The sequence below is a fragment of the Drosophila hydei genome, unplaced genomic scaffold, assembly GCF_003285905.1.
Source record: "Drosophila hydei strain 15085-1641.00,03,60 unplaced genomic scaffold, DhydRS2 tig00000060-arrow-pilon, whole genome shotgun sequence".
Lineage (NCBI taxonomy): Eukaryota > Metazoa > Arthropoda > Insecta > Diptera > Drosophilidae > Drosophila > Drosophila hydei.
Window position 1 is genome coordinate 5,365,754 of NW_022045656.1, and position 18,365 is coordinate 5,384,118.

Sequence of the window (18,365 nt, forward strand, 5' to 3'; positions counted from 1 at the left end):
GGTCAAGTCCAACCGACGGCTCGGAAACAAACTCACACCTTTATGTGTCGAGAAGGCCGTGGAAGCAGACCTGGGGACCGAGGTCCTCATTAAAGGAAGGGTGGTCCACAAGGACAACCTAAGATGACTCCCTTGTTTTTTTTTATTACACCTTTTTTTTAAGCCGCTAGGCAATTTCGAATAAGTTAGATATAGTTTTCTATTTACCTTTAGCCACTTGGCATAGTTTTTATAAAACATTTTGGTGGCGGGTACACCCGATGCTGGTGATTTAGAGCAGACTAGGTCCACTGAAATGCGACTAATGAATGCCAACAGTAGACGGATAGAAGTAAACACTGAGGTTCAAGACCAACTTAACCAGTTAACATTTGCTGTCAGTGGAGTTCTCGGGATAGCCAAAACTCACAAATTGATTTTATTGATTTATTTATTTGAAACACTGAAACACTGTCCAGAAACAGAATGCGGACGATGGAGTTGCAAAGTTTAATGCTTGCTATTACTCTCGCGAAGGCTCATTGTTAGCCCAAACATTTTGGACTCCTCAGATTTAAAATCAATTTGGCTAGAGGAATCCATCAACACTATACATTTTATAACCAAATTCCCAAAAATTAAAAAAGCCTGCAGAAAAATTACGATTTATCCTGTCGTCCACAAGAACCAGCAACAGCTCTATTCGCCCCATAGTTGGATGCTAAGCCAGAACCACAGCATGCAAATCTACAAGCGGAATCGTTGAGGAAACCCCCTTGTTCACGGCACCACCACCAACAGTAGAAGCTCATCAGCCAGCAACAACTAACGAACTCTTCGCGGCGGCAGAGCCAAGCGACTCTTCATCCATACTAGAACCAAGTCAAGAAATCCCCAAAACACCGCCAACTGCATTAATTCAAGAAGTTTCACAGCCACAGGTTGCTCCAACCGCTGCCCATCTCTGTCGACACCTGCCACGGCTGCCGGCTCATCCTCATCCTCATCGGCAGCGGCGTCACGTCAACTGCAGCTGCCGGCATTGTCGGCAGTTGCCGCACGGCAACAGCAGCTACTGCTGAACGGCTCTCTGAAGAGCAAGACGAAGACATTTCCTGCGTATCGAGCATCGGTGCGCAGCGAGAGCGACGACAAGGAGTACAGGGCGGCTAGCAGCAGCAGCAACACGATACCGACGACGGGCAAAAGTCGGCCAAGATCAGCGGCAAGAACTGTAACAATCTGCTGCACAACGCCGGCAATAAGCTAAGCGTGAGCAGCAACTCCTTCGGCCTATACGCAGCATCTGGCATCATCGCCCAAGAGCCCTGTCTCCAGCAACGGCCATCTGAACAAATACTGCCTGACGGACTTGACGCGCCGCAAGGCCGAATTCAATCGCCAGCTGAGCGCGCCGACAGACTACACACATCACTCGTCCAGTAACGGCTCATAGCATCGCTGGAGTGGTGGGACACAGTCATCACGGCCATCACGGGCACGTGCACGGCCAGTCATCGACGGCGCCAGCCACACTCAAGTCGCTGCAGCTGCACAACTTTGGTATGCATCATCCGATGCCAAGGCCCACGTCCACGTCGTGCACCAACAGCTTCAACAGACGCCACATACGTAGGCGCAAGAGCAAGCTTAGTAAGCGCCTGCTGAACGGCGATAGCGAAGAATCAGTACGCTGCTCATACTGCTCCGTATTGAATGTGAATGAGAACGACTTGCGGATTTCATTCGAGAACACCTGCACCGACTCGCTGGTCACCGCTGCTAATATGCGACCAAGGAACCGAAATGGTGCACTTTGATGATGTGTCGTTGTACGGCACTCCGAAAGAGGAGCCATATGCTGTGCTTTAATCTGCATTGGCTTCACTCTTTGGTGGATCATCGACGCAAAGAAGTCCGCGAAGCACTTGCGAGGAGTCGTCGCTGGAATTGGGTCGGTCGAGGACGACCTTACACTTGAGGGGGGGGTAGTTAACTTATAACACTTAGTTAGCTTATAACACTTAATGTAAGGTATTATTCAACACTTATTATCGGGTGCTAGACAAGTTAAGGAACAGCCCTGGCAAGGGCAACTCTACTTACGCCGGTGAGGCTATGATTTGTAAAAATATAGATCAGTCTCGTGTTTTAACTCGTACTGATAGGACATGCTAAAAATTGGTGTCATATAAGTAAAACTAAAAATAGTGAATATAATAAGAAAAACCAATAAAATTAACTGTTTCGATTATTCAAAAAAGAACAATTAAAAGCAGGGTTAAAAAGCGTTCTTCCAGTAAACCGCTTAAATAAATATTCACTCCGTCATTTGCTCGTTAAATGGCTTATTTCATTGTCTGAGCCCGAGGCCAGCAATAAGAGGCACAGTCGCCTCTCAACCTAACTTTCAGTCACCACAGGACTGGAAAACATATAATTTATACTAAGCTAAATTTCACTGATTAGCTGAAAGCCAAAATACTTTCTAGTAGCTGAATAAAAACGAATAAAATAAATTGAAAACTGATTTATTAGCTCATTAAATTAACTACAATTTGTTACTGCATATCTCTATCTCATAACATTCTAGTTTCAACTGTCAATACTTTGGGCAACCTCTCAAAATATTCTGTCCTCTGGAAATTGTTGTTCTTAACTTGGGGGAAATTAGATTTGCATGTTACGCTCGCTGGCACCTTTTTGGGCACAAACTTTGTCCACATGCTGCTGCCGAGCGAAGAACTAACTGAAGTATATCTAAACAAAAGTCTAATGTCAAATGGTTTTAGTGCACAGCATCTGCATGCGTGTTAAATTTCGTTAGTGAAATTTCAACTTCATGAACTTTGCCCCCTTCTTTTTCCACTCGTGAGCATTGCCTTTGGGGCTCGGGCTTGTTTTTTGTGTGTGACATGTTTTTCACAGTGTTTTCTATTTTGTTTATTTTTTTTTTTTTTTCTTTTTTATAGCAAAGAAGCATTCGACTAAGGGACATGCAAGTTTATAAGCTAGTCAAAACTAAGCAAAGTAATTGGGGTATTGCCTGAAAAGTATAATAAATATATAATTTCAATGAAAGGAATGCACTTTCAAGTCGCTAGTAATTGCGCAAGGAAGTAGCTGTGAGAGGCTGAAATTTAATCTCTACAATTTGCAAAAAAAAAAAGGCTTATATATCGCAGGTTACGGTTGAAAGAAGATTTTATTCTTTTAGAATATTGTTTAATACAAATTTAATAGAAATATGTCTCGATTGCATTATAAAAATTTCATTTAATAAATGTTTGGCTTACACGTTAGACAATAATTCATTACAAGTAGAATTAAATTATGAAATAATTAATTATTATTAAATTAACAAATTTTCGAGCTTATAAAAATAAACAGTCCAAATTCGCAAAGGCTTTGAAAATGAGAATTCAGAGAATGGTTGGATTTTTAATATGTATGTAACTGCCAGATGAAGACGTGGCAGATCCCATAAAGTATGTATATTCTTGTTCAGTAAGAGAGCCCAGTTGATCTAGCCATGTCTGACTGCCCGTCTGTCCATCCGTATTAAGGCAGGTATCACGTAAATCACAAAATCTACGATTTGATATATATATTTCTGTATATCATACGATTATTCAGCCCATTTTATTATTATCGGTAAAAATCGATAATGTGATTTCTTTTTTGAAGCGTTAAAGAGAGGCTTAAAATGATTGAATTAGCAGCTCTTCGCAAGGCATCTACTAGTCGGACGCTTCCAAAATAGCACTCTAGCTCATTACTAAATTGATATAGCTAGACTGTTCTACAGAACATTTGCCTTAATTTTCATTTAGCTAAATCAATCAGAAGCTTGCGAGCTTCTTATTTTGAAGCAATCTGGAATTATTTAATAAAAACAATTTTAAATTGAACCCGAAAACATGAGAAAACTGTTGCAGGCCAGTTTAAGGGATGAGTATAAAATGCATATATCTATAGCAAAATACCTTTAAGTGTAGTTCAGGGTAACTGCTAGTCGGGCACTCCTAACTAGAGCACTTATTATTGTCTTTTATTCAACTGTGAATAATTTATAATCAATGCTCACATATTATGTATTTTCTCTAAGAAGCACATTAAAGTTTAATGATATTTAAACTTAAAGTTAAGTTCGAAATGTAAATGCGATAATAGCATGTTTTGCCACATGTGCCATGAGGAGAACTGTAGCAGCTGTCAACCGAAATACAGTTAAATAGCAGCTATTAAATGACAATTATCTACTATGCAATTTTCAGCACCTTAGTTATGCAAATTGCAGTCCACTTAGCAAACAGCCAAGTGCGAGGCTATAAAACGCACAAATTATGCCATAAGTTTTCACAGTCAAAATGTACAAGGTGAAGGAGCTGCAACTGTCGACGGACAGCTTCGATAATCCCCTTTTTCGCCTGCATTTGCGCTGCTTTCGCTGGTATGGCTATGTGGCGTCCATTGAGCAGCGTCATCCGTGGCTCGCGCTGCTCCGCTGCACGATCTTCACGGCCTCCATTTGGCTGAGCTGTGCGCTGATGCTGCTGCGCCTCTTCTTATCCCGTGGCTACGAGAGCATCAACGATGGCGCCACCAGCTGGGCAACTGCGGTGCAGTATTTCGCTGTCTCCATAGCGACACTAAATGCGTATGTGCAGCGAGAGCGTAAGTAAGGTCGTGCCTTGGGATCTCTCTCAATAATCTGTCTCTTGGGGATTTTCCTAAGGCTTCTTTATTATGTTATAGATCTCTTTTAGGCCTCTGTGTTAAGTATGGCTCTTTATTATTTCAGTTAAGTTCAGTTCCATTCATTTCATTTCTCTTAGGAATTGCAACTACAAGTCTTACTGAGGCATCTCTCTTCCACGGCATCCTCCTTCTTGAATATATCTGTCTCTTAGGGATTTTCCTAAGGCTTCTTTATTATGTCATAGATCTCTTTTAGGCCTCTGTGTTAAGTGTGGCTCTTTATTATTTCAGTTAAGTTCAGTTCCAATCATTTCATTTCTCTTAAGAATTGCAACTACAAGTCTTACTGTGGCATCTCTCTTCCACGGAATGCTCCTTCTTGAATATATCGCTTTTCAGAATGTCTCCAACGATCTCTTAGAGTTATCTCCCTCTATCTTAAGTCTCTTTCTGTGTCATCTTTTATCGAGATATTCCTGAAATACCTCTTCTAAAACCCTTTTATTCCTCTACCCCAACTAGGTGTCATCACGATGCTGCGCACTGCTCATGAGGATCTGCAGCACTTGATACTAGAATCGGATGCTCAGGAATTGGATTTGTTGCATGCCACTCAACGCTACGTGAGGACTATAACGCTTTTGCTCTGGGTGCCATCGGTGGTGGCTGGTATGATGGCCTATTTGGATTGCATTTATCGCACCATCTTTTTGCCAAAGACCGTTTTCAACATGGCCGCAGTGCGACGGGGCGAGGCACAGCCCATTTTGATTTTCAAACTCTTCCCTTTTGGCGAGCTGTACGATCATTTCGTCATGGGGTATTTGGGTGCTTGGTATGCCCTTGCCCTGGGCATTACCACAATTCCATTGTGGCACACGTTCATCGCTTGCCTCATGAAGTATGTGACGCTCAAGCTGCAGATACTCAACAAACGAGTATTGGCCATGGATGTAAGTATATATATATTATATAGTATCTCAACAACAAGGCCTAATTTGCTTCATCTACTTTGCAGATTAGACGCTTCGAGCCGAATCTCTTGCAACATCATTTGGGTGCGAATGAACGCATCCATTGGCAGCTGCAGCTCTGCAAATACTTTGTCCAGGAGCAGCTGAAGATACGTGATTTCGTTCAGCAAATCGAGCATCTCATTCGCATACCTGTCATGGCCGACTTCATCATATTTTCTGTGCTCATCTGCTTTCTGTTCTTTGCTCTTACTGTGGGCGTAAGTCTTGAGCGAAACTCTTCCTGCTTTACTTACTTTATTTTTCGAGTTTCTCCTCTCTGCAGGAGCCTAGCAACATGGATTATTCGTTTATGTTCCTCTATTTGTTTGTCATGGCTGCAATCTTGTGGATATATCATTGGCATGCGACTTTAATAGTTGAAGGTGTAGGTTGACAAACAAACAAAATTTATTATTATTTTGGCATGTCAAATATCTATTAATAATATATGTATATATATATGATTTTAAAAAAATTTATTTATTTATTTATTACCAATCTTATAAAAAAACATATTTAATTTCTTACTTATTTTATGTATCCGTTTTTATTATTGAAACGTTTTTAATTTTTGTTTTAAATCTTTTATTTTATATTTTAAAATAATAATTTGAGTTTTTTTATATATGAGAAACATTTTTAGATTTATTTTTAGATAATTTTCTTATTTTATTTTGTAGAATACTTTTGGGCATAAATCAAAACCAAATCTGTCTGACAAGAAAATAATTTTGTAACTCGATTGTAAATGCTATTGAAATTAAGATAACAATTAAAAGTACGAAGCAATAGCAGAGTTGAGTTATCCAGGAGTTATTATGCCGAAACCCTTAGACAATTTTCAAAATGTTTTTCCTTTCCTTTGTTCTTGTCAACCTTTAATGAATAGCTAACAATTTCCATGTTCTTTCATTCCAAATCGTTTTTTTTTTATTTTTTGCCCAACCAATTGACCTGACATTGGCGATATTTAACCTTTTGGGAAGTGCAGCAGAATGAATTGTGCTTTGCCTTCTATGCCGGCGACTGGTACAAGTTTGGCCTGCCTGTACAGCGGATGCTGCTGCTAATGATGATGCACGCTCAGAGGCCGTTGAAGATGCGCGCGCTGCTGGTCGAATTGAATCTGAAAACCTTTCTCGATGTAAGTCTGGCTAAATAATTCAATGATTGCTTAACGAACTTTTTCATTCCATCTGCAGATTATGCGTGGCGCGTACAGCTATTTCAATTTGTTGCGTAGTGCGCATTTGTATTAGATTTTCTTTGCCACTCGCTGTTCGCTAATCAAATGCCGTTGCGCTTGTCAGCGCGTCGTTTGGCTAACATGACAGTTAACATGGCTTGCAATTCATTTGCAAGGGAGAACAAAAACGAGTTGATAGACGAGTTGGCAAAATGCTAAAACATTTTACAGCGCAAATAAACGTGATGCCTGCTACTCAAAAGCCAATGGCAGTAACAAGCAACATCATTTATCACTTTTGAGTTGCGTCTCTCGAAGCGAATGTCAGGCGCATTGTGTGTGTTTTATTGTTAAACTGTATATAGGTATATCGTAGACATATATATAGCAAACGATTTTTGCAGTTTTTACTTCAATGTAAGTATGCACATGACAAGCAGCCAGCCAACCGGCCAAACACCCACCCACCCAATGTTAGCTGCTTTAGTTCTAATTGTCTGGGGGGTTTCTCCAGTCACCGAATTTATGCGTCTGGTCTGCGTAATATTGGAAAACGGTCCGTCAAGCAACCACCACCAAGGCAAAAAAAACTAACCGAATCAACCGAATTGTTGTACCCTTGGGTGTATTTTTTAATAATATTAAGAGTATAGACAAAAGGAACCGCACTCAAAACAACAGTCAGAGAGCCAAACCAACAAACAATAATAAACACGCATATTGTTTGCGGTTGTTGCGCGTCCCGGGGATTATATACACAAAGTGGCTAAATGGCTGATAAAGGCGAACACACAACACACTGAAGTGTGTCTCGCTGCCAGCACCCAGAGAAAAAATGCAGATACTAATGAGTATTAATGGGTTCAAGCCATGGCAGGTATCCCTGCACTAAGGGTAAGGGTGCACATGGGGTGCCAACTAACTACTACTAACAAGCAACAGACAAAAAAGGGTTGCTCTACACACAGCTCAGATACGCATCTCTGAAGAGTGAGCTGTTGATGTGGAAACAAAACAACATAAATTAGAATGGAAACAAAGACACATAAAGCACATGCTTTTTAGTTATGGAACTATATATATATATATATATATATATATATATATCAATTTTATTTAAAATAAGATGATAATTATTGTTTTTAAAATACTATAAAACATATAAATAAGAATATAGTTTGTAAAACCAAAATAATTGTTGCAACGGGGTTCGAACCCGAGTCCCAAGCGTAAATGCCGTTAGACTTTGTAGACATTTAGCGCGTAACATGTAAAAACGTAGCAGCCATATATGATATATGAATATTAATTGTATTTAAGTAGACTTTTATAACTATAAAAATTGTTAAGCTTAAAGTAACATTTAAGAGGCTTGCAACCATTATACATCCAAAACACCCCTATGGTAAGTTGTTGTAGGTAGTGCCTTCCGCTTGCAATTGAGATATGAATTAATAATGATGTTTTAATTAAAAGTATATAGAAAAAAATTATATTTATTTATATTCATACATTTTAACATTTTATAAAAACAATATAATTTAAAAAAATAAAATAAAAAGAATTTTACAATCTCTCCCCGACGGGGAATTGAACCCCGGTCTCCCGCGTGACAGGCGGGGATACTAACCACTATACTATCGAGGATTGTTGGAAACGATTGACGAAAACTTTGTTTTCTGCCGAATGCTACGCTGTAGGCTAACACATTCACCATATTTGATGCGTAACACAATCAGAATCTATGAATAGACTGCAAAGCACTTGCTCGTGTCCAATTGTTGCCATCTGTTGCGGACTATTTTTAGCAATATTGGCAAATTTTTTATGGTTTTCGCTGCGCTGCACGTTTTGCGATTATTTATGACATTACATAACGCACGGAGTAATGGATGTTCATTAAACACAATGAATGTCATGCATACAACTCCCCCTAGATACGCATACTACACATGTATGTGCATTCAACCCTCTTTGGACCGCCAGCCAACTCTTAAGCAGAGGGCCATTAGTCACCCTATTTTTCAGTTTTGCAAAAGAATAAAAATTAAAATTGCTTGCCTTTGAACACGAATTTGCACACATGTAATGAATATTTATCATCGCAAGCCAACATTTTTTGGAGTACAAGAGCAACTGAGTGCTGGGCGGAACAAAATATATATTTGACTGATAAAATTGCAGTTCTGCTATGCACATATATGCATATTAAGCAATGTCTAGAATGCATACATTTAAAAAATGTAGCTTTGTGAAACCGAAAAAAAAATACTTCAAAATATGTGAATTGTACTCTTACATAAAAACTAATTGCAAGAATTACTTTTATTTAGTAAATAAAATAAACTAAATTGATCTAGAGTTAAATATAAAAAAAAACATAATTATTAATATAATATAACATAATTCTTAAAATAAGTGTTTAGTATTGAAATTGTTCAAATACAAAAAATAAAATTAAAAATAAAAATTAAAATAAAAATACAATTTTATGCTACGATATAATAAAATAATTAAATTAAATAAAAATAATTTGTCTATTATGACTTTTATTTATAGCAAAAATCTATCAATACTATTTACATATTATGCATTTTATTTATGTATATATTACATATATATTTTGTTAGAAAATTTAAAAAAATATATTAAGATTATATTATATTAAAGTCCTTAAAATAAAATTTCAACAAATAAAAATATAAATAAAAATAGAAAATTTCCAAAACAAAATATATTTATATATCTAACAATAAAATTATATATCTATATATTATATTATATATTTATTTTGATATTTTTATATTTATATATATATACATTTATATTTTTTAGAAATCAACATTTGTTTATCTGTGGAATGTCTGCAAACTGCATGCAAAGTTCATAAATCAGTCACATACTGCCTCCACAACCCTAAGTAACAAAAAAAAAAAAAATAAAATTCTTGAAAATTCCAGGAAAAGAGCTGCCAACTATTTCAGTAGTGCAGCCCGAGCCAAGCTCAAATGCATCCATACACAACATTCGATCCAACTAAATATTTTACTGGCTACGTGTCTAATTCGAACTGTTTTTCTCTCTTTTCGAGCTTCTTCTACTGCCACCCGTTGGAACAAGTTAAAGCAGAGGCGTGGGCGTGTTTAGGGGCGTTCATATGGGCGGGTCAGTTGACGCTATTGTTTTCATAAGTTGTTGTTGTTGTTGTTGTTGTTGTTGTAGCTGCAGTTGTTGTTTTGGCATGTTTATTGCACTGTCAACGGCAATGCATGAAAACTTTTAGTTAGCCAAGTTAGTAGCTGTTCCTCGAATGTTGGTGACAAACCCATCGCCCTATCCTCTCTCTCCCTCCCTCTGCGTGCTCGTTTACAATTTTTTCCTTTCTCTATTATTTTTTTTACTTTTTTCAACATCGACCGTAACTGTTAATGTGTTTGAAGTCAAATTGTTTTCAGTCACGTGAGCGGCAACAACTGTGAACACACAACAACTTTATTCATGATTAATCAGTTGCATTTAAATATATATTACCAGTATTGCCCCCTAAGGCCGGCAGTGCAGCTAGCAAGGCTCCTTCTTGGGATCCTGCCAGCTCGACTAATTTGTGCGTTGACTTTTGTTTTTAGACAAGCTTCGCTGCACATTTGGGAACAGCAGATGGGCTCGCCCCCTGCCCCGCATTGAATATTTCACTTTTATGCAACTACAACTTCATTTTATGGCGCCGGTCAACAAATCGGCGTGCGTTAATTATATTTAATAACCAGACGCGTAACAAACAGCTGGCCAATGTTTTTTTCAGTTTCATTTTCACTTTTAGCGTGTGTCGCTTTAACTGTGTCCCATAAATGTTTAATGGCCCAAACACTTAACGTGTGCCGTGAGTCAACAACTCGGCCAGAGTTAGTCGACCAAGCTATATGCGACTTTAGAGCTCATTTTAGACATTTCAATTAAATTCATAAAACAAATAAAACACACGAAATTTACCAAATCACAAAGATTTCTTTTAGCGAAAGAATTTTTTCATTTTATTTGCTGAGAAATTTTGATATTATTAAATAACAAAAGAAAAAATTAACTATTTTTATCTTAAATAACAGTTAAGATGTTGAGCTGTTGTGTTTCTTAAATTTATTATTTAAGAAACACATCAGCTCAACATCATAGTAGTTGGAGAACAAAATTTGTTTCCAAACAACTTTTAAATTTATAAAAAATAAAAATAAATAAATAAAATCTTTATATTCCTCATACTAAGCTTACCATATTTTTTTAAATTACCATGTTTTAGTTAAAGACTTAGAAATACGTGCAGTTCAGAGCTGGAAAAACAAAAATTAACAACATTTTGAGCTTGATAATAATAGTAATGGGAACTAAAATTATTAGATGTATATTTCATACATCATTAGTTAATATAGAAAATAAATTTATAAATTATATTATTTACATCAGCACTTTATTAATTCTACATAGAGAATATGTTTTCATGTAATTCTAAAAAACTTTAAAAAATTAACTATAAGTTGTGATCAAAGCAATAAAGTGAGAATCAGGTTCGTTTTTTAATTAAATACCAAATTTGAACAAGAATATCTTAAAATATATATTCAAATGTAACTAAAATATATTTGTGCGAAGCATTTCTATATATTATATGAGGCTTATTGAATTTTAACCATAAATAAACATTTAACTAGATTTAATGCTGCTGTTAGGTTTCTAGCCAGTGATTGCTTTATAAAATTTGAGTGCTGCCCAAATAAAGATCGTTATCGACAAATTGCAATTGGTTTCTGAGAGCGTCTTTTTTCTGTGATTTTATTTTCGAGAATCAAAAAACTCTTTTCATTCGGTCGCTTTGGATGCGCTTTTTAATTTAATTTTCGTAGGCTCGCCATGCACTTGAAACCGCTTTGCGCCGACCAAGAGACACACTGCACACAAACAAAAACAGGCACACACACATACGCAGCCGCACACCCATCCACTCGCGTTGTCAGCTTACAAAAGCGCAGTCGCCCAATGCGGGCAAAAAAGCCCGAAAACCAAACTCGAACCACGTGGCGCCCGCTTTCATGCGCTTCGTTTAGCAAAGTGGATGTTAAGTGTAATGCGATTTTTATGTAAATTTTCGTCCAAAAAAGAAGAAGAACACACGCCACAACACACACTCATATAGACAAAATGATTGAAGAGAAAAGAGAGACGGGGGCAGCAATTCTGATGATTTCGTTGCCACGGTCACAGAGCCAGACAAACGCTCCACTTGCCAATCCTCCCACTCCTCGCAACAGCACCAAAAATCCAGCAGTCAGACAGACTGCTGGCCAGGGCATCAATAAGCGCGCACAGACAAGTGGCAATATGCCATATGGAATGAGCAGTTGAGACCTAACAACCAATCATTGCACGCGAGCTCGATACCCTGTAGACTTAGCAATGATTTAATTGAATACGTTTTATATATCAAATTTATTATTTAGAAAGAAATTTGTCATTAGTTAAAGACCATCAGTACGACCGACAACTCTAGGCAGGAGCAACCCCGTCAGAATCGTGGTATACAAATCATAATCACAAAGAATCATAATTCTGTATCATCAACTGGCCTTTAGTATTTGGGTAGAACGTCAGTCTACCTCTACTAATGACAAATTCTGAATTCCAAGCAACAAGCACACCACTAGCTAGCTGCCAAAACCCATTGAGAATTCTAAGTCACAAAAAGTACAAAAAAACGAACACGTTTTGATCGTTGTGTTCGTTGTATCATATATATGTATGTATAAATATTTTTAAGTACCTAAATACCCAGTTTTTACGCATCAATTCTAACACATTACGCAATCAAATAATATAATATTTAATTTATGGCGGTCAATTTTAATAAATATTTGTCTTTATTAAAATATTAAAAAAATATAAGAGTAAATGCAACAAAAAATTACCCTCCCATACCGGGAATCGAACCCGGGCCTTCTGGGTGAAAGCCAGATATCCTAGCCACTAGACCATATGGGATATGGTTATAAGTGTAACAGATGCTGGTTTTATTATTATTATGCTCAATAGAGCTCAATAGAGCTCAATATTTTGGGTTTACTCCAATTTTTATTATAAACAACAATTATAATTTTAAGAAAACGTCAAATATATATTTTTTTGAAACACATTGGGATAACAAACAAAAATATTATCCACATTTTAGTTAAACATATAACATGTACAATTGTAGTGAAAAATATTTATTCAAAAATCAATAAATAAATAACGATGAGGGAACTTAAAAAAAAAAATTAATAAAAATTATATGTATTGTAAATTGTAAGTAAATGTGTTAAAATAAAAAATTGTCAAAGCACTTCTTTAAGGTGTTTCCCATACCGGGAATTGAACCCGGGCCTTCCGGGTGAGAGCCGGATATCCTAACCACTAGACAATATGGGAGGTGAATGCCTGCATGCCAAATGCTCAATATATGTTTACTTACATACACATCATTGCTTCCAATATTACTACATATGTCACCAGCAAGACGTTGTTGCTAGAGTATCTAAAAAAATTATAAATTTTGTCACATTTTCACTTATTTTAAATACTGGTATTCATTCTTATTGCACAAAGTCGCCCCAAAAATATGACTGCTATATAACTTAAAATTGTGGTAATTAATCTCAATTGATAATGCATTAATTGGATATGCTTATGAAATTAAATTACTGAACTGTATGAATTATTTGACTTTTCTCGACCTTATTAATATGAAATGATTGCTATGTTTTACATATGTATTACATGTATGTTTAGTAACGCATGACAATCATAATATTAAAGCAAAAGTTTAGCATAGGAGCTAATTTATATATTAAGCATTTGGCAATCAAACACATATCTCCCATATTGTCTAGTGGTTAGGATATCCGGCTCTCACCCGGAAGGCCCGGGTTCAATTCCCGGTATGGGAAAAATCAGATTCGTCGTGTGGTTTCTTTTTTATTTTTTATGTAACTAGCATTATCAAATTATATTTATTAATACCATACCTTTTTATTTTTTATTTCTGTACAACACCTAAAATGATTTAGCCAATTTCAATTGAATTTATTGTACAACATAATATATAGTACATTTTTTAATAATTACTTGCCTATTTAAATGTAAAAAGCTTGCATGTAGAATGCTACTGCGGAAGATGCGGTGAATATTATATATTTATTGATCTAACACATAAAAGAGGAAAATAAAAAATGAAACTCACATATGGCTTCAAATGTACACATCATAGCAGAGCAAGGTTTCGATCCTCGGACCTCTGGGTTATGGGCCCAGCACGCTTCCACTGCGCCACTCTGCTTGTTGTATACGGTTCAACTAATGTATAATAAAAGACAGCAACTGCTCTCTCACTCAAACAGTCTATTATGCTAGCTATGGCTACTGAGGCGTGTAGTATTATTGTCTCTCTCGCACACACGCGCTCACGAGTGTACTCACTCGCGCGCACACAGAGTAGCCGCTGGACCACGGATTCACGTGGATTACGTATTTACTTAGCTGTGGCCACACAGCGTTGACGACTCTTATCGCAACGTTGCATGCGGACGCTGCTTACATTCTCAACAGTTTCCCTCTCCAACCTTTTTGCTCATGCTGCTGCTGCTGCTGCTGCGCCAACGATTTTCGCCTTTAGCACAAATATGACTTTAATAACCGCGTGTCGTGTGTCGCGTGCTATTTCCTGTTGATTCTTTTACTTTTCTGTTTGCTCTGCTCGCAACGGTAGCCCAAGTCAGCAAGTTGAACATTTTAAGTTGACTTTAAATATGCTAAAAATAGCTGAAACTACTTGGCTAACTTAAATAGATTTTCTTTGTGGATATATAATTCTGTTAATAATAAACAAATATTTTTAAATTAAATTTTGTAAAATTGATTATTTAGAAATTAAAAAATTGTTAAAAAACAAAAAAAAATAATTTTTGCCCTGACTGTGGTTTGAACTTGCTGCTGCTTGCTCAGTTTTCATGGAATTATAAAATCAAAATTTTTAAAATATATTGCACAAATCATGTTTATCGATTCAATGTAAATGAAATGCTTTCGGCAAATAAAGTAATATTTTGCAATATTTACATTAAAATTCGCCGTAATAACTATAGCTCAACTGCAGCGTAAATATGATTATTTGCTACCAATTGTTGTTATGTTTGAGGGGGTAAGCGAAATCAAATTGACATATTTTGTCAATAAATTCCAAATTTTAATTAATTTTCGCGCGCCACTTAAAAGGCAGCAGCATCGTTACTGCAGTGCACAAACAGCGACACACCCAATGCCCATTTCAAATGGGAAAATGTTCAGAGACCGCAAACACTAAATTGCAAATAAATTTGTTTAAATATGCAATGGTAAAGCGTCAAGTGTGTGTGTGTGTGTGTGTGTGTGTGAATGCCACCTGCTAGGAGGGGATGCTGCGGTGCCTGCCTGCCTGCAGCAAGAGACATGAGACAAGAGACAACGTGCGCATCAAATTTTAATAGGAAAACCCCAAAAAGTTCAAGCCACAAAGTCCATTTCCATGGCGCCCCTTCACAGCTCGTAGAGTAACCCCTCCCATCCATCCCCTAGGCACTGTTACTGTTGCAATCCCGTTGCCCTCGACATGCCTGATGTACGTTTCTGGTTTCGGCCACCAAGATGTTGCATTGACATTGAATATTGATGAAAATAAATCGAATTTCCGCCAGGCAGCAGAATTTTCCATGGGCAAAGCCGGACGATACGATGGATCTGCCTGCCCAGCAGCAGCAGCAGCAAAAAAAGCCGAAAACAAAAAAAAACTGTACAATATCTCCATATGTAGAGCTCCGTGTCTGTTTATATTGATTGCCAAATGGTTTGAGCCGGCAAAAAGGGTTCCGGCTGAATACATCTATCTGTTTGAGTGTCAAAATCCCACGATGTGTGTGTTGAATGTATATACGCACGTGTGTGTGTGTGTGTAGCATTACGGGACATTTGCGGTTTTAGAGATTCAAACTTTTGCTAGAAGACAAATGAATGACATTCAATATGGCTATAAAGCAGGAACGTGTTAAAGCGATAACAACGCAGAGTGAGTGGAATATTTGAAAATTATATTTAGAGCGCTCTGAGAAATTACTATATCTTATCATATATTTATATAAAAGATATGACTACTTTCTTTGTGGAGCAATGTTTGAATAAGGTAAAGCAATAAAAATCTTTTTCACTGAATTCATATAAAGATATTTTCTAAAATATTTTCAACATTCTTTATTTAATTAAGCTTTTTTTTTGCATTAAGCCATTTAGGAACTTACATTTATAAGAGATTAAAATAAAAAATAATAATAATTTACATTATTTAGCTATAAAATTGTGATATAAAACATTTTTTTGAGAGTTTAAGCTTTTCTTATTTTCCAAGCAACTAAATGAATAATTATATTTTTTATGTAGTTATTTTTTGTTTATTTTTTTTTAAATAATAAAATAAAAAATCAATTATAGTTATGTTAGAAAATTCATATAAAAATTTTTAATATATTATTTATTATATATATAAAAATTATATAAAAATGTATAATATATTATTTATATATATTATAAATTTTTATATAAATATAATTTATTTTTTATATAAAATTTATATATTCATATAAAACACACAGACTAATCCTATTACCATTAGCTTCTTCATCATCCTCTCAGATTAGATACTATTATATTAAATCATATCTTCCATGTGATATTGGTAATCAATGTGCAATCAGTTTAAAGCGAAGACTCATAAGCCCCGCTCCAAGTGCCTGCCTCATACATCATTTTTGGATAAGATTTTAAACCGTTGCGCAAACAGCTCTGCTGCCCCTCGTGGCCGTTCGGTCGCCCTCAAATGCAGAAAATTGGCTTTTGATGTGAGGCTGGGGCATAAAGCGCCGCAGTTAACACTTGATTTGTATTTAAAAATTATTGACCAATTCATGGCTGCTGATTAAGTTTGTGTTTGTGCTTGTCAAGCGGTCAGGTGCAGGAGTGGGGGCGTGGCCTGGGCGAGGCAGCGCGTGTTTGTTTCAACATTGGCAACCGATTGATTTTTGCAGCCACAAGGCTATGGCCACGGCCAGGGGAAATTGCATAAACGCCACACACAACCTCGACTCGGGCCCATATGAAAATCCAATTTTCCAGTGATTGATCATACAAAGGGAGAGAAAGAGAGAGAGAGAGTGCGCGAAAGGCATGTGAAAAGACAGAGAGATGGAGAGAGAGAGAGAGAAGGAATCAGCTAGGGACAGAGCGTTCGTTGTGGTTGGAGGTAGTTAACCACACACACGCACACACCAGCACACACACACACAGACGTGTGTGGCTACATGTCAAGTTGGTTTGTCTGCTGGACCATACGCAAAAATAATGTAATTAAAGCAATGTTTGCATAATAAAAATTAATATTTGTTGCATTTTGTGACGTACACACACACGCACACCCACTAAAAGTCCGGCCATTGCATTTATAACCTCGCTCCTCTATCTGCTTAACTCCTTTACCTGTTTACCTAGGCGGCGGCGGTGGCAGAGACGTCGGCGGCGGCGTTGTCTGCCCAGCGCTTTATGCGGGCTGTCAAATTCAGACAGTTTGCACACATGATGTACAATCCGCCTCGTTACCCTTTCCTAAAATCCCTTGTGGCGTTAAATTCCCCCTGCAAAATCCAGAGATTTGGACTCTATTGCAGCTGCTGTTGCTGCTGTCGCTCCTGTTGCTGCTGCTGCTGCTGCTCCTTCTGCTGTTCAGCCCGTCTGTTTGTTCAAGTTTCGTTTCAGCAAATTATGTTCGAGCATATGGAGGGGATTTACATTGGGCCAGCAACTGTTAACAAACACTGGACAACACTCACAACACTGCTACCAGCTCACTTCGGAGTTGTTGTTGTCTGTGTTGATTGTCTGGGCTGTTGCATTCGACGTATGCAAATATTGAAATAAGTCTTAATTGAATACAAATACTCAATTACATTGCGGCACATCTATTTTGTGGGCCCGGCACAAACAGTTTCTCTCACACGCACAAAAGTAACTCTTCTTCTTGGCAGTTTTGGCAATTGTTCCACATTTTTGCTTTATAATTTCAATTTTGTTTATGGTCATAAGTGTCGTCGTCGTCGTTGTCGTCTCCCCCTTTTCAATCAGCTAACAGAATGGTTATGGTAATGTATTTTGGAAGGCTGTGCGTGTGTTTGGTAAAAGGGTTAAGGATTAGTCTGTCATATTATGTATGCGGGCTTGTATGCTAGACTGTTGGCTGGTGGTCAGGCAATTATTTTCAAAAGCTAGGACGGCAGGTTATAGACTTTGTTTAGGTTACCTACATGCTGGCTACATTTAAGAGAATTAATATTTGTTTAATATGTTACTCAAGTAATATATGGCTTAAATATTAAAAGTATTAC

General features: G+C 37.1%; 1 protein-coding gene and 5 non-coding genes across 6 annotated transcripts; 2 read left to right on the forward strand and 4 right to left on the reverse strand.

Annotated features, from left to right (window-relative positions):
* Positions 1-4,349: 4,349 nt before the first annotated feature.
* LOC111594605 (odorant receptor 56a) lies at positions 4,350-6,955 on the forward strand. The gene is made up of 6 exons (XM_023307975.2): positions 4,350-4,656; positions 5,203-5,633; positions 5,699-5,914; positions 5,980-6,081; positions 6,688-6,840; positions 6,899-6,955. The coding sequence occupies exons 1-6, from the start codon at positions 4,350-4,352 to the stop codon at positions 6,953-6,955; spliced, it is 1,266 nt and encodes a 421-aa protein (XP_023163743.1).
* Positions 6,956-8,457: 1,502 nt separating this feature from the next.
* On the reverse strand, positions 8,458-8,529 carry Trnad-guc. The gene has a single exon. It is a non-coding gene; the product is annotated as a tRNA-Asp (tRNA).
* A 4,308-nt stretch (positions 8,530-12,837) lies between these two features.
* Trnae-uuc lies at positions 12,838-12,909 on the reverse strand. The gene has a single exon. It is a non-coding gene; the product is annotated as a tRNA-Glu (tRNA).
* A 354-nt stretch (positions 12,910-13,263) lies between these two features.
* Positions 13,264-13,335, reverse strand: Trnae-cuc. Its single transcript has one exon. It is a non-coding gene; the product is annotated as a tRNA-Glu (tRNA).
* Positions 13,336-13,781: 446 nt separating this feature from the next.
* Trnae-cuc lies at positions 13,782-13,853 on the forward strand. The gene has a single exon. It is a non-coding gene; the product is annotated as a tRNA-Glu (tRNA).
* A 317-nt stretch (positions 13,854-14,170) lies between these two features.
* Positions 14,171-14,242, reverse strand: Trnam-cau. Its single transcript has one exon. It is a non-coding gene; the product is annotated as a tRNA-Met (tRNA).
* Between the last annotated feature and the right edge of the window lie 4,123 nt (positions 14,243-18,365).